The sequence below is a fragment of the Balaenoptera borealis genome, assembly GCF_965194805.1.
Source record: "Balaenoptera borealis genome assembly, chromosome: X".
NCBI classification, from domain to species: Eukaryota; Metazoa; Chordata; class Mammalia; order Artiodactyla; family Balaenopteridae; genus Balaenoptera; species Balaenoptera borealis.
The window spans coordinates 11363421-11389848 of NC_138881.1; the positions used below are offsets into that span (position 1 = coordinate 11363421).

Consider the following 26428-nt stretch of genomic DNA (forward strand, 5'->3'; position numbering starts at 1 on the left):
CACAGAGTTATCTATGTGATGGGCAAGGGAGCAAGGGTATTCAACTCCCATCAGTCATAGGTTGTGGGCTGCTGCTTCCCTCACTTTGGAGAAATCCCTTGTGCAAAAAGATAGCAATACAGGCAGTTGGAAGTCAGCCTTGAGTGGTAAATCCTGATGGATAGAGGCAGGGCAGGAACAGGGTGTGCTACAGGAGGGAAAAGGACATGTGGACAAGTCCAGCTTCTCTCCATGCCCCCACCTGACTAATCACCTCTCCCCAGAGAAGAAGGAGTGGCACATTTGTTTGGTGAATTTGGAAGAAGAAGATGAACATGCTTGGCTCAGGGTTTCTTGAGTTATTTCTCTTTCAGATTTGCTTGCCCACACAGAGGGTCCATAGAGTAGGTCTGCTCTCCACTACGAGAGGAGCTGCTTATGGGGTGAGCGTTGCCCCAGAAAGAGTGGAGCCCAGAGTTCAAGTCAGTGGGAATGTACTGGGAAGTCCACTTGCCCCTGGATTTAAGGCCACATTCTTCAATCATCTCTTCAGTAACAAAGTTGATATTTCCATCTCCATCAGTTGGACTCCTAAATTTATTTCTCAATTGGTTCTGAACTTGGGTGGAAAGAGGGTGGCAATTGATCGGATAATTATTATTTCTATGCACTAACTTACTTCCTTAGGTTCTTAACACAACCTAACAAATTACTGTGGAAGACTGAAACAATGCCCAATTTGTGGAATGGGTGTCTTGCGGCTATATTTATTCAGTACATTTATTTCCTTATATGAAACAAGACTAAATACAGAATATAGAATGTTGTATCAAAAATCTGTTTTTCTAATTAGTACACAAAACTGTTTTGCTGGAAAGATGACAGAAAAGTTCTATGTGCTGGAAAATGCTCATGATGGATTAATATTTTTCTTTTCATCACTTGGGCAACAATCGCCTTTTGTGACCCAAAGAGACATATCATATTCTAAAACAGAAATAACAGATGTGCATGTCCACCATCAAGAGAGACTTGCACAGGGAGTGCCATTTACCCCAGGGAAAGCAGAAGGAATCACAGATGAGAGAACAGTAATGCCTTTTATGGTTTCTTTTTAGAAACTTGATTTTTATACGCCTTTGCTTTTCACTGCATGCATGGTTACAATGAGATTCTCTGCTACTTGTGTTGCTTCTATTTGGTAACTACTTCTATTTCTACTGTACTTAAAAAAAAAAAAACCAGCCTGAAGCATCTCACGAAATGGTTCTAACAGAAAACAGAAAGGAAAGTAACTATGTATAGGGAAATAGAAAAGTCAGACAAAGTAAGTTATTATAAACGTGATTAAGGGGAGCAGAGGATGTGCACTGATGATGGGAGGAAGTTACCATGGCTGCTCTCCATCTTGAACAGCCCAGATCCTGACTGTCTTGACATAGGGCTTTCTCACAGTACGGCTGCAGGGTGCATGTATCAGAAAGGATTAGGTGTAGCTGTAGGTAGCAAAGACTCTAAATCATAAGAGGTCAAGGAGATAGAAATTTACTTCTCTCACGTAAAAGTCAAGACAGGGTGGTCCAGAGCTGATGTGGCTGTTGCGCTTCTCAACGTCCTCAAGGATCCAGACTCCTTTCATCTCACTGCTCCCCAACCCCCAGGGTGTTGTGACCTTCCACCTACGGTCTAACGTGAAGGTCAGGACACCAGCCACCACACTGGAATTCTGGGCAGTAGAAGAGTGAAGGGATGAAGAAGAAAGCTGCACAATGGCATGTGCCAGCTGTCTTTTAAAGGAGGTACCTGGCAGCAACCATGGAACCTCATTAGCCAGGACACAGTCACATGGCCACACCTAACTGCAAGGGATGCTGGGAAATGTAGTCTTTCCATGCATCCAGCTAAAAATCAGTGTTTCTATTACTATGGAAGAAAGAAGGTTGCATATTGGGGTACAACTGACAGTCTCTGCCACAGTGAGCCAGAAATTGATCAGTGGGATGTGTCCTCCATGTGTTGTTCCCAAATGCTGGTCCTTAGAACCAGTGCCAACCTACAACGAAGTGTTCACTGGGCTCTGCTGAAATGTAAGCAAATTTGTGCAATGTGCTGATTTTTTAGTAGTTTTTTTTAAAAGCGACTGTCCATGGGAACTTCTGTGGAGCTCCCTGAGACACTGTCCACTTCTGCCACCCTCAAACACATGGGGAACAGCCTGTGGTGCCTATGACTGGCTCCCTGAGACCCCTCTGCCAGAGACCATGGGGCCATATTTTTCTGGGGTCTTGTTCCCGCCTCCTCTAGGATCCCTGTGTGGGATTCGTATTAGTTAGAAGGCTTTTGGCGGCATGTCGAGAGGCAGAAAGTATGGACTGAATCATCTCACATGACAAGAAGGTTGGAAGTAGACAGGCTAATTCTCTGCCATTCTCTTGGCTTCCCTCTCTTCGTTATAAAATACTTGCTGCGGCGCTAAGTATCACATTCGCCCATGACTGCATCCAAAGCAGGAAGCAGTGGTCCTCTGCTTTCTCTCGAGGAGGAAAAACCTTTCTGGAACCCTGCTCCTTAACAACTCACTGGGCAGAACTGGGACACAGGGCACCTCCAAAACCACCGACTGGCAAGGAGCAGGATTACCTTAGCTGCTTTAGAACAAGCATGATGCATTCCCTGGGGCTCAGCACCTCGTTACAATGGTGTCTGCCACAGCTTCTGTCTGTCCTCTCTTTGCTCCAGGCTCTTCTGGGGCAGGGGGTGTAAAACCCAAAATGTATCTGTGCACATATAACTGCCCCTCAGCCAATTCCCTCCCTCCTGGGAATTATCTAGTGGGGCAGAGGGGCTGAGAGAGGGTGACAAAGCACTGCTTTAATTGGTCTCATATTCTCCACCATCGATGGTATTTGCACACACGAGTTCCATTTATCCCTTCTGAGTGTGAGGCTTTTGGAACTCAAAAGCCCATAGATGACTCAGTTTCTCTATTTCTGGTCCCCATCCCTTCCCTGAGTTAATGAACGACTGGGTAGGGTAGGGTGACAGGGGAGAATATTTTTTCGTCATACTTATCTGGGTCCCCAGGATAGCCTGCAGCTCCTTGAGGGCAGAAGCTTGGTTTCGTACCCCTAGCACGTGACTGTCAGTAAGCACTCAAGCAATACAGACCTCTCAGGGGCAGGAAAGGGAGCTGTCAAATAAGTCAACAGATGTGAACACTAACCTGTGCATTCACAAGTCAAGCGAGATGACATTTTAGGTCCCCCGAAGTTTCTGATTTTCCTGAAAGGGAATATCTAGATCAGAAAGATGAGGTGTACCAGCTTAAGCCAAGGTAACTAGAATATTATCGGAGTCACTACAGGATTAATAAGTCATGCCTGCTTCACACATGAAGGGCATGGAAAGAAAGTGTTAGAGTTGAAAAGTGTTCAAGATGGGAGGGACCATCTCCAGTGCTATGATGCCCAACAGAAAGGTGGTAGAACTGGGTTGTAGAATCCCTTGAATTTGTGCCAACTGTTACACTCCGAGTTAAGAGCAGCTTGAGAGGTAAAGCTTATTTACTAAGAACAAAGCTCGTAACACAGAGGATAGGGAAGCTATTGACTATATTCGGTAGAAACTTAGCAAAATGTTGACATGTTCGAAGACTGGAGTTATAGAGATTTAGTGTAAAATTTCCTTCTCACTGTAGATAAGACCTTCTTTATATTTTTTTTAGCATTTTTATAACAGCTTTATAGAGATATAACTCACATACCATATGACTCAGTGATCTAAAATGTACCATTTAATGGCTTTTAGTATATTTAGAGCTGTGCAACCATCGCCACAATCAATTTTTGAACATTTTCATCACCCTCCCCCACAAAGAAACCCCATACTCATTAACATTCCCTTTCCCCCTCAATCTCCTTAGCCCTGGCAAACACCAATCTACTTTTTGTCTGTATGGATTCGCCTATTCTGGACATTGCATACGGATGGATTACATAATAGTCAGATACTTTATGTGGCCGTGAATTTCATCATCCTCGTAAGTAGTATTGCTACAGTTAAACAGACTAGAGAGAGCTACATTTGTCACTAAATGGGCACAATCACATAATCAGGCCATTGTCAAAGCATACATGAAAAAAGGTGAGACAACCATTAATTCCTTTAGTAGAATATCTGAGCTATTTGAAAATTAATAGTAATATGATAAGATCACATATACTTTTTAAATTTTATTAAAAACAATTTTTTTGGCCGTGCCACATATCTTGTGGGATCTTAGTTCCCCGACCAGGGATCGAACCCAGGCACCTGGCAGTGGAAGCGCTGGTTCCTGACCACTGGACCGCCAGGGAAGTCCCAAGATCATATTTTTTACTTGTAGTATTATTAGTGTTGTTTTTTAAAAATTGTTGTTCTTGGTATTTCCTCCTGCCAATTTGTACATGCAAGCCCTGCCATTCTGCCTGTTCTCGTTACCAAGGGAAGGCTTGAAATGCAGAAAGAAGAACGACGAAGAACCTTGTCATTGCCCTGTTCACTGCCCTGTTTGGCGGCACTGGCATGGGCCCGCATCCGCCGGGAGGGAGGGGCGCTTTGGTCTTATGTGCATAAAGCTGCCATACAGGCTGGCAGCAGCCTTCCCCTTAGCTGAGAATGGAAAGGGTTTAGGTTTAGGCAGTAGACAGGAGAATGCTTGGGTCAGAATCAGGCTTCACCAAAAGACCCCACACATAGATGTCAGAGGGCCTCACAGAGGTGAGATCATATCTTTTCCCCCTTTAAAAACATCTGTTTGCTTCTCGATGCATATGGTACAGATCTACACTCATTTCCTCCAATGATGACTGCCAACCAGTACTGTCCAATAGAACCTCGTGTGATGCTGGAAGTGTCCCACTCTGTGCTGTCCACGTTGCCGCGGAGCACCTGAGATGTGGCCCATGTGACTGAGGAACTGCATTTTCAGTTTTAAGCAATTTAAAGTTAGATGCCACACTTGGCTCGTGGCCGCTGGACTGGACAGTGCCGACACTGAACACTTCCATCATCGAAGACAGTTCTATTAGATGGCGTTGTTCCTTCAGAACCCAGCCCTGACACAGGGTTTGGCATGGATTTGGAAGGATGAAGGAGTGGGAAGGTGAGACAGGAAAGGAAGGCATGTCCGCACTCTGGGAGCCAGTGTAGAGCACACACCGATTATCTCAGAATCACCCCGCCAGAGAGGTAAAGGAGGCGGTGTATTTCTCCACCACATCCCATCAGTCATTGACTGAGGATTGATTGAGGGGTGTTCATTCCTGGGCACTTCCACCTGGCCAGAGCGTGGACTCAGAAGGCTCTGTAGCCAGAGGGAGCCTTCCGGCCGGGTCATGCAGGGCAGTGGTTAGGGTTGCCAAGGCCTGAGTGCTTGGGGCATGGACACTGCCTGCCTCTCCCACTCCTGACCCCAGTCTGCTCTCCAGATACTACCGTAATAGTTCACGCATATCCTTAAGGACATTTTTGCATCTATAAATAGAAATATATGTAAAAACATGTTTCTTTTTTTTTTTTTTTTTCATTTATACAGACGGGACCATTCCATACATACTCTTCTGCACTTTGCTTTTTGCACTTAATAGTACAATATATCCTGGAGATATTTCCTTGCAGTCATTTCCTTAATTGCCTCCGCTTGGCTGTCTTCATCACGAAAAAGTTCGGACTTAAAGAGAAAAAGAGCTGCAATGGCTTGGCTGAAAGAATGCAAAGAGATTTGTGTTTAGCTTATGGATTTAGAAGGCAAGCTGTTTGTTGAGACTGCAGAGCTTGGTTCAAGGCATTTCAGGATGGCGTGATTTTCTCATTAAAAACAAATGGGAATTTGCTTGGTGATAAACTCAGGCAGTGTGTGGGCTGATGAGACAGTAGAGGATGCAAGCAATGGATTAACCTCCTGGGATGACCGCAGCAGCAGCAGGAGTCTCCGGGGTCGGGCATCCGCAGCCTGCCCTGCACGGAGGCATCGGGAGTCCCGGGTTCAGGCCTGAGCTCTGCCATTGACTTGCTGGGTCATTGTTGAAGCCTCTGGACCTCTCAGAGCCTCTGTTTTCATGTCTATTAGGTGAACATGGTCAAGCCTATCCTAGTCTCTCTCAACGGGTTTGATGCATGGACCGCCAGGGGTTGCAAACCCAAAGGCCTTCAGGGGCTACGTAGGCAAGTACACGAGTCAAGCGAGGCTGCTGTAAGTAACAGGGAGCAGTGGGGACTATAGTTAAGAAGGAAATAAATCACACTCACATGCCACCTCCCAGATTTAAACCTTTAAACTAATATTATACTAACCTGGCCAAACAAAGTGTATCTGTGGGCTACTTGCAGCTCTTCAGCAAGAGTGTGCATCCTATAAATTTGAGTTATGATTTCCAGGTAGAGGAGATGGCACTGCTGTGACCGTTTACTAAGCCTCATCCTACTGAGCCTTTCGAAAGCTGCATCTCCCTCTTCAGCCATCCCTTCCTGCACCAGTCAGGAGAAGTTAGGTTGGGCTGTGCGAATGACTCTGAAACGTCACGGCTGTAAACAGCAAAGGTTTATTTCCTGCTCACTCTCCACGCCCCTTGTGGGACTGCACTACCACGTGGGCGGCTGCAGGCTGAACTCCACATCCTCACTCACGCAGACTGATGGAGCTCATCACCGTCCAGGGCCCCACGGCATCCAAGCACTAGCGATGCTGGGGCCCAGGAAGAAGGAATCATTGTGCACAGGCTCTGAAAAGCTTCTGCCTGCGTTTCATTGGCCAAAGCAATCACGTGGCTTGGCTACCTTCCAGTCCTACGCTGGGTGGAAGGAGGACTGGGAATATCTGTGCACGGCACTGATGAGACACACACTCCTTCACACGTCCAACCAACTGTGCGCATTCCTTTCTTCCATTTCTGCAGTTCGATGGGTATGGACATCCCACATTTGGGTACGCTCTTTTTCTCACAGTTTTATAAGCGTGAAGACTGACATTCACTGAGCCTCCAGGCTGTTGCTGCTTCCTTGTTGTCACGTCACTCAATGCCTGAGCTCATGATAGCCAGAGCAGTGCCATAGTGGTGGAACTGTCCCTTTTCCAGCTTCTGCTGGAACCAGAGGTCCTTAGAGGTATCCATTCTCTGGCAGGTTTTCAAAAGACTTAGCTTTTTTTATTTTTTTCGAGCAGTTTTAGGTTTACAATAAAATTGAGAGGAAGGTACAGAGATCTCCCTTACAGCCTGTGCCTCCACATATGCACAGCCTCCCCATTATCAACATCTCTCACTAGACTGGTACCTTTGTTACCAAGGATAAACCTACACTGACACATACAATCATCCGAAGTCCACAGCTTTCCTTAGGGTTCACTCTTGGTGTTGGACATTCTATGGGTTTGGACAAATGTATAATGACATCTATCCATCACTGTAATATCACAGAGTATTTTCACTGCACTAAAAATTCTCTGTGTTGTATCTAGTCATTGCCCCCACCACTCCCACCAGCAAACACTGATCTTTTAACTGTGTCCAAAATTTTGCCTTTTCCAGAATGTCATATAGTTGGAATCGCACAGTATATGCCTTTTCGGATTGGCTTCTTTCACTTAGTAATGTGCATTTAAGGTTCCCCCATGTCTTTTCCTGGGTCAATGGATCATCTCTTTTTAGTGCTGAATAATACTGTGTTGTCTGGATGTACCACAGTTTATTTAACCATTCGCCTACTGAAGGACATCTTGGTTGCTTCCAACTTTTGGCAATTATGAATAAAGCTGCTACAAACATCCATGTGCAGGTTTTTGTGTGGACATAACTTCAACTCCTTTGGGTAAATACCAATACATTGCTGGACTGACTGTATGGTAAGAGTACATTTAGTCTTGTAAGAAACCACCAAACTGTGTTTCAAAGTAGCTGTACGATTTTGCATTCCCAGCAGCAATGAATGAGAGTTCCTTTTGCTCCGCATCCTCATCAGCAGGTGGTGTTGTCAGTGGCCTAGGCTGTGGCCATTCTCTAACAGATGTGAAGTGGTATCTCATTACTGTTTTAATCTGCATTTCTCTGATGTGTACATTTATCTGATGACATATGATGTGGAACATCTTTTCATATGCTTATTTGCCATCTGTATATCTTCTCTGTTGAGGATTTCTGCGTCTACATTCATGAGAGATAATGCTCTGTAGTTCTTTTTTCTTGTAGTGTTTTTGTCTGGTTCAGGCCTTAGGATAATGCTGGCCTCACAGGATGAGTTAGGGAGTATTCCCTGTGCTTCTATCCTCCGAAAGAGATTGTAAAGACTTGGTATAATTTCTTCCTTAAATGTTTGATAGTGTTCATCAGTGAACCCATCTGGGCCTGGTGCTTTCTGTTTTGGAAGGTTATTAATTATTATTATTTTTTAAAAATTTTTATTTATTTATTTATGGCTGTGTTGGGTCTTCGTTTCTGTGCGAGGGCTTTCTCTAGTTGCGGCAAGTGGGGGCCACTCTTCATCGTGGTGCGCGGGCCTCTCATTATCGCGGCCTCTCTTGTTGCGGAGCACAGGCTCCAGACGCGCAGGCTCAGTAATTGTGGCTCACGGGCCTAGCCACTCCGCAGCATGTGGGATCCTCCCAGACCAGGGCTCGAACCCGTGTCCCCTGCATTGGCAGGCAGATTCTCAACCACTGCGCCACCAGGGAAGCCCCTGGAAGGTTATTAATTATTGATTCAATTTTTAAATAGACAGGCCTATTCAGATCACCTATTTCTTCTTCTAAGAGTTTTGGAAGATTGTGTCTTTCAAGGAATTGGTCCATTTTATCTAGGTTATCATATTTGTGGGCAGAGAGCTGTTCATAGTATTCCTTTATTATCCTTTTAATTTCCATAGGATCTGGAGTGATGTGCCTTCTTTCTTTACTGATATTAGTAATTTGTGCCTCTCTTTCTTAGAGTTCTTTGTTCTAATGTTTATCTTCCACCTATTTTCTGACTTTTGTGACTTTAATGAAGCATTTTCTAGGATTCCAATTTCTCTACTTTCTCATATCAGCTATACCACTTTTTTTGTTTTTTACTTTATTCAGTGGTTGCCCTAGAGTTTACAATATTTTACAACTACTCCAAATCCACTTAAAAATAACACTATACCACTTTACACATAGTGTGAGTACCTTACAATAACAAAATAATCCTAATTCCTCCCTCTCATCCTTAGTATCATTGCTGTCATTCATTTCACTCATACATGAGCATACATAAGCATATACACACACACACACACACACACGATATATATATATATATACACGCACACACACACAGACATATGTAATTGAATACATTGTTGCTCTTATTTTGAACTGTTATCTCTTAGATCAATTAAGAATAAGAAAAATAAAAAGTAAAAGTAAAAAATAAAAGTAAAAGGTAAAATAATCTTACACCATACACAGAAATCAACTGAAAATGTATTAAAGACTTGGATGTAAGACCTGAAACTATAAACCCTGTAGAAGAAAACATAGGGTGTAAGCTTCCTGACATAGGTCTTGGCAATAATTTGTTGGATTTGACACCAAAAGGCAGCAAAAGTAAAAATCAACAAGTGGGACTACATCAAACTCTAAAGCTTCTGTATAGCAAAGGAAGCTATCAACAAAATGAAAAAGCAACCTACTGAACAGGAGAAAATATTTGCAAATCACATACCTGAAAAGGGGTTAATATCCAAAATATATAAAGAACTCATACAACTCAGAAAACAAACAATCTGACTTAAAAATGGGCAGAGGATCTGAATAGACAGTTTTCCGAAGAAGACGTACAAATGGCCACCAGGCACATGAAAAGGTGCTCCACATCACTAATCATCAGGGAAATGCAGATCAAAACCACAGTGAGACACCACCTCTCACCTGTTAGAATGGCTGTCATCAAAAAGACAAGAAATTATAACTGTTGGCGAGGATGCAGAGAAAAGGAACCTTTGTGCACTGTTGGTGGGAATGTAAATTGGTGCAGCCACTATGGAGAACAGTACGGTGGTTCCCCCCTCAAATTAAAGACAGAACTACCATATAATCTAGGGATCCCACTTTTGGGGATATATCCAAAGGAAATGAAATCATTATCTTGAAGAGGTATCTGCACACTAATGTTCACTGCAGCATCATTCATGATACCTGTAACATGGAAACAACCTACATGATGACAGATGAATGGATAAGAAAATGTATAAATATACAATGGAATATTATTCAGCCATAAAAAGAAGGAAATCCTGCCATTTTCGACAACATGGATGGACCTAGAGGGCATTATGCTAAGTGAAATAAGTCAGACAGAGAAAGACAAATACCGTATGATCTCATTTATATGGGGAATCTAAAAAACCCATGAACTAATAGATATGGAGAAATGATTGGTGTTTGCCAGAGGCAGGGAATGGGGGTTGGGCAAAGTGGGTGAAGGGGGTCAAAAGGAACAAACTTCCAGTTATAAGATACATAAGTCCTGGGGATGTAACGTACAGCATGGTGACTGTAGCTAACCATTTATTAATTGTAATATTAATAATATTATATGTATATTTGAAATATGCTAAGAGAATAAATCTTAAGTTTTCATCATAAGGAAAAAAAATGTAACTATGCGTGGTGATGGATGTTAACTACTTACTGTGGTCATCACTTCGCAATGTATACATACATCAAATTATGTTGTACGCCAAAAACGAATATAGTGTTATATATCAACTACATCGCAATTAAACATTTTTAGAAATTTTAAGTAAAATAAAAAGTAAAAAGAAAACTCTAAGTAAGATCCATGTTGGAATTCAGCTTGCAGAAGAGGTAGCTGGATAGCTTAACAAGACCTGCTGTTAAATAATGATGCTTTATAATCAGCTCAAGTTTTCAAATGATCACATTTCAGAATAGTTTTTTTAGCCCATGATTAGGCCTCATCCTCTTTGACCTACATGTCTTACATGTCACTTGTTTGCACACCAACTGTATCGCTAATCACCAACCATTTTGGGGGGACGTGCTGCAGCATTTCCCAAAGAAACTTCCCTGTAACTTTGCAAAATAAATGTACTCAGACATTCCGAATTTTTACTTGGGGCAGAACAGCTTTCTAAGTCCCCCTTGGACTTAAATATACAGATATCTTAAAGCAAGAGTGGGAATGGGAAGCATAATCTAATTCTCTTTCCTATAGAGATTCTATTTTATTTAAAATTTATTTTGGTACTAGTTAGAATCCTGCTTTTTGGCCAAGTATTTTCAGGTCTGATTTTGCAGAAGCTGGGGTGGATCAGAGCCTACTGATTAAGAGAATTAGAAGCAGTTTATAAAGCTTGCTCACTCTTCATTTCTCCCTGATCACCTCCATCAAGCTGTCCTACCACCAGCTGGGAGAACAGAGATTTTCAGTACAGGTGGGATGAATGCTCTGACAGGCTCTAGCCAGAGGAATGAGCAAATCGGCAAATGTTTCCAAACTACTTGAAGGCTTAAAAAATGATCCATGAACATTAAAAAAAAAAAGTTCCAGAAAAAAAAAATCTTATCAAGATATGTAAAAAAAATATTTTTTAAAAACTGGCCAAAGAGTCATGTTTGAATTTGACAAAATTACATAAGATAGAGGCTGTTAGTATTTTCTTCAGGATGGAAATGAACCACTTAACATAGCCATACCACCTTAAACAAGGAAATTGCATCAAAATAACCCAACTATGAAATGAAAAAAAATAAAGAAAAAGAAACGTTTTGTTTTACCTTCATTTATCCCTTCTTTGATGCTCTTCCTTTCTTCATGTAGATCCAAGTTTCTGACCTGTATTATTTTCCTTCTCTCTTAAAAAACTTCTAACATTTCTTGCAAGGCAGGTACCTTGGCAACAAATTTGTTCAATTTTTGTTTGAGAAATTCTTTATTTCTCTGGGTACAGAAGTCTAAGTTGGTGAGTTTTGTTCTCTCAATCCTTTAAATATTTCACTTCACTCTTCTTGCTTGCATGGTTTCTGCAGAGAATTTGGACATAATTCTTATCTTTGTTTCTCTATAGGAAAGCTGTTTTTTTTGTCTAACTTCTTTGAGGATTTTTTCTTTATTTTTGATTTTCTGTAATTTGAAGATGATATGCCAAGTTGTCGTTTTTGGGGGGTATTTATCTTGCTTGGTGTTCTCTGAGCTGACTGGATCTGTGGCTTGATGTCTGATATTGACTTGCAGAAATTCTCAGTCATTATCGTTTCAAATATTTCTTCTGTTCCTTTTTCTCCTCCTCCTGGTATTCCCAATTACGTGTGTATTACACCTTTTTTAGTTGTCCCACAGCCCTTGTATATTATGTTGTCATTTTTTTCAGTCTTTCTTCTCTTTGCTTTTTGGTGTTTGAGGATTCTATTGATCAGAGCTGTTTTTCCTCAGCTGTGTCCAGTCTACTAACAAGCCCATCAAAGGCATTCTTCATTTCTGTTACAGTGTTCTTTGATCTGTAGCATTTCTTTTTGGTTCTTTTTAGTATTACCATCTCTCTGCTTCCACTGCCCATCTGTTCTTACATGCTGTTTTATGCATTGGAGTCCTTAGCATATTAATCAGAGTTGTTTTAAATTCCTGGGCTGGTAATTCCAATATTCCTGCTATGTCTGGTTCTGATGGCTGCTTTGTCTCTTCAAACTATGTTTTTTGCCTTCTGGTACGCCTCGTTAATTCTTTGATAGTTGGACATGATGTACCGGGGAAAAGGAAATGCTGTAAGTGGGCCTTTAGTAATGTGGTGAGGAGTTGGGGGAGGGGAAGCATTCTATGGCCCTGTGATTAGGTCTCAGTCTTTCAATGAGCCTATGTCTCTGGACTGTGAACTTCACAAATGCTTCTCAGTTTTTTCTCCTCCCTTAGGCGCACAGGATGGCTGGAGTTGGTTATTTCCCATCCCCAGCTCAGTTAGGCTCTGATAACACCCCAGCAGGTTAGGCTCTGGTTAACTCGTTGCCCTGAGGGCAGGCCTTGCAAAGAAAAACAAAGTACTCTGGCTTATTTCACAACGGTTCCTCTTCCTCTTCCCCGGTTGGAAACCCGAGGGGATCCTTCTCCAGTGTTTACCGTGGGAATCTGGTTAAGCTCCTGGAGAGAAATACCATCATGTAGTGTGTGGACCCCCTTATGACTGGACCCCCTGGAGTTTTTAACCCTCAGACTTGGCCACACGGAGCCTCCAGCAATTTGTCAGCTGCAGTTGGTGTTTTCCTACCCCGGCACTGGTTCCCACGAGGTTTCGGCCCCTGAGTCTCTGCTGTGGTAGCCGTGACTCCTCGTATTCGCTCGCCTCTCCAATCCTGGGGGCAGCGGTTTGCTCTGCTTCCTCCCCTCTCTTACAGATCCAAGAAGAACTGTTGATTTTTCAGGCTGCTCAGCTTTTACTTGTTGTTGAGATGGAGTGGGGACTCCCAGCCTCCTTACACATGGAACCAGACTCTGCAGTTTTTAATCTCAACAAACAAATGAAAAGTGTATACACGCGGAGTTTAAAAGTCAAATAATCCTGCAAGACAGGCTCAAAAAAGTCACAGACCTAGCCCCCACCATTCCACACCTGATTCCACTCCCCAGAGGCCACAATTTTTCAGGTGGTGATAAGTGACGTCAGGGAAAGAAAGGCAACAGAGGGCTTAAGGAGTGCCCTCCTGGTGGAGTGGGTTTTGCAACTTTAAATAGGACACGGAAAAGGTGTCATATGAATAAAGGAGGGAGGGAATGATTTCTGTGGATACTCAGAGGCGAAGCCGTCTGGGTAGAGGAACGACAAACGGAAAATCCTGCGGACAGCAGTGTGCACAGAGCTGTGTAGAGGAATACCCTGGGGGTCTTGTTAAAATGCGGGTTTTGATTCAGTAGGTCTGGATGGGACCCGAGACACCGCATGTCTAATGAGCTCCCAGATGATGCTGGTGCTGCTGGTCCACGGACCTCACTTTGAGAAGCAAGGTCCTAGAGAGAGTTAGATCATCGGCGGGGTTGGAGCAAAATGAGAGCATGGGCAAGTATACTGAACGGATGTCAGAAAGATAATAGGGGACCAGATCTCGCGGTGCCTCAGAGCACACTGTGAGGACCTGCGCTGTCATTGTGAAGTAGATGGGGGCCAGGAAGTGATGTGATCTGGTGTATGTTTTAAAGGCATCTCCGCAGGAGCTGTGTTAAGAACAAATTGTAGGAGGGCAAAGGTGGGTAGGAAGCCGCTGAATGAACCCAGGTGAGAGGATTTCTGATGGATTGGTTGGAGGAGTGAAAGAGAAGAGTCACTTGAGCACTTGGAGGGATGGAGTTGCCATTTCTGCCCCGTCTCTCACACCCATCTTCTCTCTCCAGTTCCACTGCCACTTCTCTAGTCACGCCCCATTAATTCTCATTACTGTAATTGCCTTCAAACAGGTACTGCAAACATCTTCTTCTTGAGAAATGGCTTTGTTCAGTCCAGGCCTTTGTAAAGACCTTACGGTTGCTTACAGAGCCCACAGTCTAGCGTGGAAGACCCTTCATAAACTGGCCCTTTCCCCCACTTCTGGGTCATTACTCACCTTCATGAACCCATCACTCTCGCCCAGGGCTTCACGTCCTCGCCATCATGATGTACCTACTAGGGAGGATGAAAAGCTGTGGGATATTTGCAAATCCTGGCACGGTGACCCTTAAACCACCACACTGTCTCCCATTCACTTTAATCTATTTTCGTTATATATACCTGAAGAAAACAAGCCGCTGGCAAACTTCCTTTGTTGTTGTATCACAGTGCTTATTACATCAGTGCTGCGCGATGTGGAGTCCACGGGCCGGCAGCGTCACCTGGGAGCTTGATACCCGTGCAAGTTCGTGGGCCTCACCCCAGACCGCTAAATCAGAATCTGACAGTAGGGCCCAGGAATCTGTGTTGTAACGAGCTCCCCAGGTGACTCTTACACATGCTAAACTTGGAGACGTAGTGGATAACATCACACCGCAAATCGAACCTCACTAGGTTCTTACATCATATTTTGAGAACAGCTGATCCAGACTAGTGGGCTCAACCCCGGCTGCACATCAGGATCACCTAGAGCTTTCAATAAAATAGCGGTGCCTCGGCCCCCATCGCCGGCAATGCTGATGGAATCGGCTGGAGTGGATCCAAGTGACCCTAATATGCCCCCAGGTCTGAGAACCTTAGCAGTCTGGCAGATGGATCTCCACTCTGTTTCCCATACACAACCAAAATTTCTGCCTGTCGCTGGTCGCTCTACCTGGAGTGTGTGTCCGTGCCATCTCCGTATTGTCTGACATATCCGTTCTAGGAATAGAATGAGCCCCAGTACAGCTTCTCTTCAAACTGGTCTTGGGTCCTCTTCTATTTCCTGAAGCCACATGGGTGGCTTCTATGGCACTTGCAGCCAAATAAGACCCCTACATTGTTCTCTTTGTTAAAATGAGGCCTCGTTCAATGAAAAGGTGTTTCTCAAACTGTGTTCTATGGAGTAGTAGTGTTCTGTCATATACTAATACTTATTTGTGGGACTGTTCTTTGGCCAAACAAATGAAAATTAAACTATTACACACCACGTGATTTCTGCACGTCACTCTCCACGTGTTTCTCCCATCCTCAGACCACAGCTTCTCGACCTTTTTAAAATATTACATCTTTTTTCATGGAGCTGAAATTCACATAACATAAAAGTAACCATTTTCAAGTGAACAATTCAGTGGCATTTAGTACATTCGCAGTGTTGTGTAAACACCACCTCTTTCAAGTTCCAAAATATCTTCCTCACCTGGAAAGGAAAGCCTACTCCCATCTGCAGTCCCCCCGGAATTTCCACCCAACCTCCCAGCCATTAGACATGTTACTACTTCTTACTTTGAATCAATCTGCTCTTAAGAATATTGGGGATCCTGCTTTATCAGGCTGTTAGGAGAAACAACGCAGGTAATGTGTATAAATTGCCCAGCATTACACACATCAGGTACCTAGTAAAGGTCGGATCCTTCCTTCACTTTGCCTTCGGTCTCGTCATTCTGGTGTCCTAGATGTCAGAGTCTACAGCATTCAGAAGAAAAAAGGCTTTGTAAATTCCTTTCTTTAGAAAAATAAAAATGTATTTCCCCGCTTTGAAAGGTGGAAGAAGAGTAACTGCTATAAAGACCATCAGCAAAAACCTGTATTAAATTTCTGTTTTTATTTTAAGCCCCTTTTCATTTTGGAATTATTTTAGATTTATAGAAAAGTTGTAAAGATAATACGGTTCCCGTGAACCTTCACCCAGTTTCCCCCATTGTTAACCTTTTACCTGACTATGGGACATTCGTCAAAGGTAAGAAATTAACACTGGCACATCGCTATTCAGTACAACTACATACCTTATCTGGATTTCACCAGTTTCTCCTCTAATACCCTTTTTCTGCTCCAAGATCCAACCAGACTCCCACACTGCAATTTGTCATCATGTCTCTTTAGTCTCCTCTGACAGTTTCTGTCTTTCTTTGCTTTTCATGACCTGGAGGGTTTTTAAGAGTACTGGTCAGGTATTTTGTAGAATGTCCCTCAGTTTGGTTTTATCTGATGTTTTCTCATGATGAGACTGCAGTTATGGGTTTTGAGGCTACCATGGGGGTGAAGTGCCCTTCTCATCATGTCAGATCACATCAGGTGGTAGGACAAGGTACCTGTAGAACTTAATCACTGGTGATGTTGACCTCGAACACTTGGATAATGTGGTGTCGGCAAAGTTTCTCCACTGAAGGTTGTTATTTTCCCTTTTCTGTACTCTGTTCTTTGGAAGTAAGTTACTAGTTTAGCCCCTACTCAATGGGGAGGGAGAGTAAGGTCAGCCCCCCTCGAGGGGGCAGTATCTACAGCCGTTATTTAGAATTCTGGAAGATTTGTCTCTTCTTGCCATTTATTATTTAATCACCTATCAGTATGGACTTGTATTTCTTTTATAACTTGGGTTATAATCCAATTCTATGTTATATATTTTGTTGCTTGAATCGCTCCAGTTTGGCCAGTGGGAGATCTTTCAGACTGGCTCCCATGTCCCTTTGACATGGTGCAATCCTTTTTTTTTCCCCCGTATCTTAGCTTTTGATGTAAACTTTGGTTTTCTTCCCCACCTATCCACTGAAATTGCTGGATTAAGGTCTTTATTATTTATTTATCTTTATTTATTAATTAAGGTCTTTTATGTTACAATGGTTTCTAGATTGTCAGGCCAAAGTCTACTTGTCTGTTCTTAGTTTGCAGACCTTTCTGTGACAATACTATTAATCTCTTTCTTTCAAATTCCATTTCATTTTCTAAAAATGTACTATGGAATTTTCAAACATAAACAAAGCTAGAGAAAAGAGCATAATGAATCTCCATGTATCCAGCACCCAGCTTCAGCAGTTCTCAGCATTTTGCCCACCTTGTTTCAACTCTTGTTTCACCTCCCCCATGCTCTGCCACTGGAATACAAACTTTGACGGAAACCCCAGACATCATATGAGTTCACCTGTAAAGAACATCATATGAGTTCAACTGTAAACAGTTGGGTCTTCAACAGCTCAGAACTTTAAAAAAATTAAAAAAATATATAACCACAAAACAATGATTACACCTAACAAAATTCATAATTCTTTAATATCCTCTAATACTCAGTCCATATTCAAATTTCCTCCCAAATTTTAATAATTAATTTGTTCAAGTTAGGATCCATACAAAGTCCACACATTACATCTTTTAATTAATTTTTTAAACATCTTTATTGGAGTATAATTGCTTCACAATGGCGTGTTAGTTTCTGCTGTACAACAAAGTGAATCAGCCATACGCATACATATATCCCCATATCCCCTCCCTCTCGCATCTCCCTCCCACCCTCCCTATCCCACCCCTCTAGGTGGTCACAAGGCACCGAGCTGATCTCCCTGTGCTATGCAGCTGCTTCCCACTAGCGATCTATTTTACATTTGGTAGAGTATATATGTCAACGCCACTCTCTCACTTTGTCCCAGCTTACCCTTCCCCCTCCCTGTGTCCTCAAGTCCATTCTTTATGTCTGCGTCCTTATTCCCGTACTGCCCTTAGGTTCTTCAGAACCATTTTTGTTTTTTTAGATGCCATATATATGTGTTAGCATATGGTTATTTTTCTCTTTCTGACTTACTCTGTATGACAGACTCTAGATCCATCCACCTCACTACAAATAGCTCAATTTCATTTCTTTTTATAGCTGAGTAATATTCCATTGTATATATGTGCCACATCTTCTTTATCCATTCATCTGTCAATGGACACTTAGGTTGCTTCCGTTCCTTGCTATTGTAAATAGAGCTGCAGTGAACATTGTGATACATGACTCTGAATTATGGTTTTCTCAGGGTATATGCCCAGTAGTGGGATTGCTGGGTCGTATGGTAGTTCTATTTTTAGTTTTTTAAGGAACCTCCATACTGTTCTCCATAGTGGCTGTATCAATTTACATTCCCACCAACAGTGCAAGAGGGTTCCCTTTTCTCCACACTCTCTCTAGCATTTATTGTTTGTAGATTTTTTGATGATGGCCATTCTGACCGGTGTGAGGTGATCCCTCACTGTAGTTTTGATTTGCATTTCTCTAATGATTAATGATGTTGAGCATTCTTTCATGCCATACATTACATCTCATTGACAGTCCCTCCCTCCGCCATGACCCCTTCTCCAACACACACTTTTTAAAAGTCCATTTGTTGAAGAAATTGGGTTTTCTGTCCTATCAAATTTCCCAATTCTGGATTTGGCTGATTGTGTCTTCACGGTGTCTTGCAACATATTAGTCTAGTCCTTGAACTTCCTATAAATTGGTAATTCGATGTAAAGTCTTAATTAGATTGTTTTCATATTTACAAAAATACTTGTAATATGTTTGATACATAAATCAATTTATCATCTACATCTATCTTTATATATATATATATATTTTTTTTTTTTTGCAAAAATACTTCATTGGTGGGTAAGTCAACTTCCTAACGCATCACAGTAGAAGCCACGTTGTCCACCTGTCCCACTTATAATTTTCCCTTTTGAAACGCCTCTGGCTCCTGGTTCTCCTCTTCTTTGACTTTGCCATTTCTTCTCAGTTCCTTTTACAGACTCCTCTTTACCTGCATGTTAAAGTCACTGTCTTCAGGGACCCACTGTCACTGGTCCATTCCTCCTAGGCTGTATATGGCCCCCTTTTCCATATTCGTAAGGCTGAGGACTCAGAAGTCTATATATATATTATTTTATTTTATTTTTGGCTGTGTTGGGTCTTCGTTGCTGCACACGGGCTTTCTCTAGTTGCGGTGAGCGGGGGCTACTCTTCGTTGCGGTGCGCGGGCTTCTCACTGCAGTGGCTTCTCTTGTTGCGGAGCACGGGCTCTAGGCGCATGGGCTTCAGTAGTTGTGGCGCACGGGCTTAGGTGCTCCACGGCATGTGGGATCTTCCCGGACTGCGGATCGAACCCGTGTCCCCTGCATTGGCAGGTGGATTCTTAACCACTGTGCCACCAGGGAAGTCCCAGAAGTCTGTATCTTTGATGCAGACCCTCTCCACTGAGTTCCAAGCCCAAATATCCAGTGACCGACAGGATGTCACTGGGTATCCTGTGAGCTATTCAAACTCACTGTGTCCCCAAATGGAGTTAATTATCCTTCTTCCTAAGCCTGTTTCTCAGTGTTTTCTTTAGCTCAACGATGAGAACCACTATCCAAGACAGAAACCCGAGCCATCCTAGACTTTTCCTCACCTGCCCCAAATTGCCAAGCCCCAGAACATCCAATTCTTCAATAGCTCGACTGTGTCCCCTCTTCTTGCTGCTATAGGCTCATTTCTAAAATTCAGACAAAGAACAAGTACATTGTCCAGAGTCACACATTCTCCAGCAGGACTAGAGCCTAACCCCGTGCTCCAGCATGGAACACACTGGAATCTTGCTGAGGGCCATAATCAGCTCCAGATTCTTCACCGTGCTCTGGATACACTGTGCTTTACACGTATTGTGAATATGGTTTAGAGGCCAAGTTCAGCAGGGTGGAGCAGCTGAAAGTGGGGAGTTCAGGAGTCAGAACATCTGGGTTTGACCCTCACTTCCACCACTGAGAGCAAACTTAAGTTGGTTAATTTCTCTGTGCTTCAGTTTCCTCATCTGTGAAATGGAAATAATATTCCTTCACCACTTTCCTGAAATCCCCAAAGCTCTGGAAACTGGAAGTTGTGTTACGTTTTGTTTTTAAATAATTTGTTTGGCAGCCAAACCTGACTTGACTATAAGGATTTGATGACAAAACCTGACGTGAATGGAATTGGGGATATTTATGGTCTTTACTTATCCCACTTAGTATATTCTTCCATTTTACTGCAACAACTGGCTTTGATGGCAGGCTGCTGCCCCAGCCCACTGGAACAAGTTCCACAATATGCTGTTCTACTTTTCAAAAGTACAGTGTCTGAATTCTGAAACACACCTGACCTAAGAGTTTTGGAAAACAGGTTGTATACCTATAATAGCTACTTCATAGGTGTGTCATAGGTTGATTGCTAAAGAAATTAATATTTGTAAAGCAATTAGAAAAGTATGTGGCCCATAGTAAACCTTATATCAGTGTTTGATAAATAAACATTTCATGTTACAGTTAACCCTAAAAATGAAGTGAAAGAGAAACTATTTTGTGTCAGAAGTTTGATGAATTTGGGGGCCTCCATCAAAGCTGGGTTGCTGCCATAGCTTTTCTGTTATAAAGAAATTACATCAGGGAGACAGAAAAACCCCTTTGGATTAGCACTCCAATCCTCTCCCTGCTCAGAACTAACCTCTGTTCTGAAGCTGGTGTGTGTGAATCTTTTTGAAGAGAGTTTCTCAATTTGAGTACATATGTATGCATCCATGGTATGTACTATTTTAGAACAAAGGATGATCCAGCCCCGAATGTCACCAACGCTGAGGCCGACAAAGCCTGCCCTCACCTCTCTCTCCACTGTGCACATACTGCAACTACAACCATCGCACACCTGTCTGCCCCTCCCAGGCTGCCACTGCCCCGAGGGAAGAGGCCATGGTCCAGCTAACTGGGATGGAAAGGACTAAACACCTGCTGTGTAAATGGGTCCCTCCTATCACAAATGATCACAAATGAGACATCAGGGAAGAAGGACAGGTGGGACTCAGGTGTCAAGAGCCAGTCCGTCCATTCCAATTGCTGACAGGGAGACATGTCTCCATAGCTGGAAGAAGTTCCATAGCTGGCACTCTTTGGCAATTTTTAAAGACAGGGAATAGGACTTCCCTGGTGGCACAGTGGATAAGACTCCGTGCTCCCAATGCAGGGTGCCCGGGTTCGATCCCTGGTCAGGGAACTAGATCCTGCATGCATGCTGCAACTAAGAGTTCGCAGGCCACAACTAAGGAGCCCACGTGCCACAACTAAGGAGCCCACACGCCACAACTCAGGAGCTGGTGAGCTGCAACTAAGGAGCCCTCGAACCACAACTAAGGAGCCCGCGAGCTGCAACTGAGACCCAGAGCAACCAAAAAAAAAAATTAAAGACAGGGAATAAATAAGTGTCAACACTGACTGAGTATATACCGTGTGGCCAGCGCTATGCATTTTCCAGGCACTAACTCTAGGTGGTCCGCACAAGGACCCCATGTGGGGGAATCATGAATACCCACCTCAAGAGCGAGGAACACCAAGCACTGGGAGGTGGAAGTAACTAGCCAGCAGGGGTGGGACCAGCCTGGTGGTTTCTCTGGGGGAAGGTAGGAGAGTCCTTTGTAAAGAGAAACACTTCACTCGCAAATAGCTAAGAACCTGCTGCAATTATAGACTGGTTTGTATATGTGCCTCAGTCACGTTAATTTTCTATTTAGCCGTACGGGTTTCAAATAAAAAAAGAGAACTGGTAAAGATTTGAAATTTTGGTCACATGTCACCTCAGGGGAAGTTAATTGTGATTTTTGTCTGCAATACCCAAGCACAAACTGCAACTCCAGTAATAAAACGGGAACTTGGAAAAATAAGCACCCAGGGCTGATGAAAGTAATGCATTTGTCTCAGGGCAGGGGCTGAAATGTGCAGCTAAGTGTTCCGAGGGAGAAGCATGTTAATACTACATCTTTTCAGCAACCTTTGATGGACGTGGTAAGATTCTCAGGTCAGCGCGGCTCACCCCGGCAACGCACTGTAATAACTTATTTAAAAGGCAGCTGGCTTTTACAAATGGACTGTCTCGTCCCTTTTTAGGTTTTCGTTCTCAGAAATGTATTCTTTTATCAAAACAATATTCGCTCCCTGTAATAAGAGCTCAATTATACCTTTTCTACAACAGAGGAGACTGCAGAGGTGAGCAGGTTTGGGAACTACCGTCCTTGGCTCTCAATTCTGGATGACATTCAAGCTCTGCAGAGACAAGCAGATAACCAAAAGAACATCAGACAGGGATTCTCATTCCTTTAGAGCAGGAGTTGGCAAGCTACCACCCACAGGCCAAACCTGGCCTGCGGCCTGTTTTTATAAATAAAGTTTTATTGGCATGCAGCCACGCCCGGTTGTTTACTTACCATCTCTGGCTGCTTTCCTGCTGCAAGGGCAGAACAGAGGAGTCAGGACACATACCACCTGGCCTGAAAGCCAAAACTAGGAACTCTCAGGCCCTTGATAGAACATGCACGCCGAGCTCTGTGCTGGAGAAGCGGTATTCATCCGGCGGGCTTGCATCCTCTTCTGCGGGGCTAAAGGACTTGGAGTGGGAGAGAACACCTGACTCACTGAAGGCCTTTGCCTAGTTTGGTTGGGTTAAAGATACAAGAAAACACAAACGCAACAACTAGGCAGTATCTCCAAGCGAGAACTTTAATGAACTGGTCGCTCTTACTGACATTAAAAACCAGTGGGATGTATATGAAATTCTCATTTTATCTCAAGAGAAGATCTCTCATGTTGGCAGCAGGACAGTCCTGCCCACCTCCAGGTGGCTGACATTACCCCCGCCCCCAGGGGACTTTGGTGAACGTGCTCATTAGTCAGCCTTATCCAGAGAAGAGCCACGGGAGAGGGGGAGAGGGGGAGAGGGGGAGAGGGGGAGAGGGGGAGAGGGGGACAGGGGGACAGGGGGAGAGGGGAGAGGGGGACAGGGGGAGAGGGGGAGGGGGGAGAGGGGGACGGGGGAGAGGGGGACAGGGGGACGGGGGAGAGGGGGAGCGCGAGAGGAAGGGGCGCGGCTCAGAACTTGAGCGGGATGACTGGCCAGTACTTCGGCTGCTTGCGGTCGCAGTGCTTGTCGAAGCTGAGCTGCACGGCCGCCTCCATGGCCTGGATCTTGGCGGCGCTGGGCCCGTACAGGCGCCGCATCTCGGCTCGGCGCCGCTCGCCGGGCCGCTCAGCCGGGGGCAGCGCGGAGCGGCGGCGCCTGTCGCGGTACAGGTCGTGATCCGCGTTCACGTAGTCCTGCAGGCGCGCCGCGTCCAGCTGCTGCTGTCGCCCTGGGAAGCAAGCGACACGCGCGCCGGAGACGCCGTGAGCCGGGTGATCTCGCCTGGCCCCCGGCCCCCTCCGCCCTCCCCCTCTAAGTGCCCCGCGCCCGCCCCGCCGGCTGGGAGGTTCTCGGACTCCAAGGCGTGACCTGCGCCGGATTATCGTTATCTCCTTAGTTAGGAGGCGCATCGCTCACTCACTTATCAGAGGGCTACACGCAAATAGAAGTGGCAACAAGCCACCAGGAAACGTGTCAGCCCAAGTTATCCAACCTCTGCAACGGGCCCTGAAAACAGAGGAGAGAAATGCAACCACGTGGGTCTCCCTCTTCGTCTACACCGCTGCCCACAAGCTGCCCAGCGGGGCATGGCTGGTGGCGCTCACGTGGCTTCAAACACTGCACCGGGCCGGCAGGGAAAGGAAACGCTTCCTGGAAAGTCCAGTGTTGCAAGAAGTAGTACCTGCCACCACAAATGAGATGGTGGGGAAAAAAGTGACCTCTTTGTAAGAGGTATGGGTTTGAGGTCATCTGGAAAAGGGCAAGGCTAGCAGCTAGAGAACTCCACCACGATCAGGACCCCTGCGTGCGTCCCAAACGCAAATCACACCACACAAGGAAAGGTTAACCGATTCAACCCTTGTCGAAGGTAAAAGGGCCAAGAAAGGATAATTCTGCGGATGGCAGGGAGGCCTTGGCCACCTCGTCTTGCTGCTGTGTTGCCCGCAGCAGCCGGCCCCCTTCCTCACCGAGGGATGGGACCTGCCCCTTCACCTCCCAGGTCAGCTTAGGCTAAACTTCAGGTGGGACGGTTATATGCTCTAATCCTACGAATTGAAATGGATTCTTGTAAAGCAAGACAGATTTACTCAGGTTATTCTCCCCTCTCGAATTTTACTGTAACAAGTCCTAGTATCGTAACTTGTATTCTTATGTAAATAGAAACAACATAAAAATGTCAACAAAACATAAGGTCAAATTTAGCCAACTGACAGATTTTTGTGACTGTCAAGAACAGAGAAACTGGTAGCAGAATGCACACATCTGTAGCCACCGCTAGCAAGAGAAATGCTAAGGAGTGAAGATGGTTGTAGGGGAATAAAACAATGATATAATTCGTTCCTTCGTTAAAAAAAAAAAAAGTAGCCGAATGAAAGCCGAGTATGGAGGGGAACACAACAGTGAGCAAATCAAGTGAACGGCAAGATATTTACATGGCTAGGCTATTTATGTGGCTAGGCCTAGACACTCACAAATCCCGTTCTTTATAAATCGCACCTTGGAGCTGGAGGGAAGGAGTTTTACACACTTGGAAGCATTATTAAAAATGCATATGACCATTTGTCTCTTAGCACATCTGCAGTTTATTTTTTATATTTTTTCCCCCCTAGAGTCAGTGCCACCATCTTCTCCCTACACTTGGTGATGCGGCTCTGCCGCAAACAGAGAAAAGAACGCGGGACATGAAGATAACAGGTTCCAGCTCTACATCAAGCTTTACTGCTTACAATTTTAGAAAAGGCACTTTGCCTCACTAGATTTGGAGTTTCTCATCTGTAAAATCAGGAGGTTGGGACTGACCCCCACCGTCGCATCTGCAGTTTGTTTTTATACAAGGAAGTACTATGGGAATAAGCCAAATGACTGTCAAGCAAAAGAAATGCAATGTAACTGTTACCTTATCCACGAAAAAGACAGAATTGACCTACTGTGAAAGGCAGAACTAAACCAAAATATTGGCCTGATATGCAAATGAATGGGAGGTCAACAAGTATTTGTTTCTCATTTTTGGTCTTTCTGGCAAATCTGAAACTTCCGGATTTAAGATGTTCAATTCTCATGGGTGTCTGAATTCTACCACCTCCTCCCCTGGGACTACTCTTCCAAAGGCTTGGCATCTCCACCCGAGCCAGGGACAGAAGAGCCCCTCTGCCACCTGTGACACGTTACCAATCCTCGGCCCCGAGGAGACGATCCCACGTGATCCCTCAGAGCCTCTGCATGTAGACGACAGAGCCTCCCAGACCACGGGCCTTTCACTCTCGAATTTGTCCCAAGACTATCATCGTTCTCACTGACAGATTTAGTGACACAACAGATGTTCAACTTCCTGTCGAAATCAGTCTCTCAGTTTAAAAGTTTTAATAAACACTGGAATCTTTGCTATCTTAGTAAGTGTTGCTCTCTGCCGTTAGGATATGTGAATTTAACCTTTTTACTTTTGCATCTTTATTTTTCTTTTCCTTATAACTTAACATGGTTATAATGATGCTTCTTTCTGCTGCCCTTCTGACAAAAACTATCTTGCAGACGTTAAATCGGTCTAACAATTTATACGCCAAGAGCCCTTTCCTCTTATTGACAGCTGTGGACGAAACGCTACGTGACGCCAAAGCAACCCCAGCTGGCCGGCCGTCAGTGGAGCCTGTGCTGTTTCCCGAGTCTGCACTCAGCATGTGCTCATCACAGCAACCATCACAGGGTTTTAGTTCTTAATAGACTTTATACGGTGTGAGCATAAAAGAATAAAAGACACGGCCCTCTGCTCTCGGTTCTCTATTTTTATCTCCTTCCCATCCAGGTTTCCACATGAAAATTTAAGGCCCAACCCTGGTCCCCTCCCAGTCTCACAAGAAGTGTGGAGGTTTCCTGGTTTCCTGCACGGCGGGTAGCTGCCCTCAAACGTAGATCGGAGGGCCGGGAAGTGGGTCCCCTGGCACCAGCGGCCCACCTGCGGAAGTCCACTACGGGGGAGTGCACTGTGGCCTTGACTCACCCTGTCTCCCCAGCCCTGGGGGAGGCCGCAATGCCCGACCCAAAGCAGGTGCTCAGAGGTTGTCAAGAAAAAGCTCAGACAAAGGCCAGACATTATTTTTTGTAAACAGCTGTTCCTTCCAGATGCTACTGGAGAAAAATGACAACCCAGGG

General features: G+C 44.3%; 2 protein-coding genes across 7 annotated transcripts in view; both read right to left on the bottom strand.

Annotated features, from left to right (window-relative positions):
• The window catches only part of GPM6B (glycoprotein M6B), a 191065-nt gene extending 187770 nt beyond the window's left edge, over positions 1-3295 (bottom strand). The window contains exon 1 of the mRNA XM_082375835.1: positions 3203-3295. Coding sequence (XP_082231961.1) covers positions 3203-3210 — 8 coding nt within the window. The 5' untranslated portion in view covers positions 3211-3295. The remainder of the gene's footprint in view (positions 1-3202) is intronic.
• An 8996-nt stretch (positions 3296-12291) lies between these two features.
• GEMIN8 (gem nuclear organelle associated protein 8) overlaps positions 12292-26428 on the bottom strand; it is a 31373-nt gene continuing 17236 nt past the window's right edge. For all 6 annotated transcript variants that reach the window (XM_082375895.1, XM_082375893.1, XM_082375894.1 and 3 more), the window contains one exon: positions 12292-23510. In XM_082375895.1, coding sequence (XP_082232021.1) covers positions 23251-23510 — 260 coding nt within the window. In that variant the 3' untranslated portion in view covers positions 12292-23250. The remainder of the gene's footprint in view (positions 23511-26428) is intronic.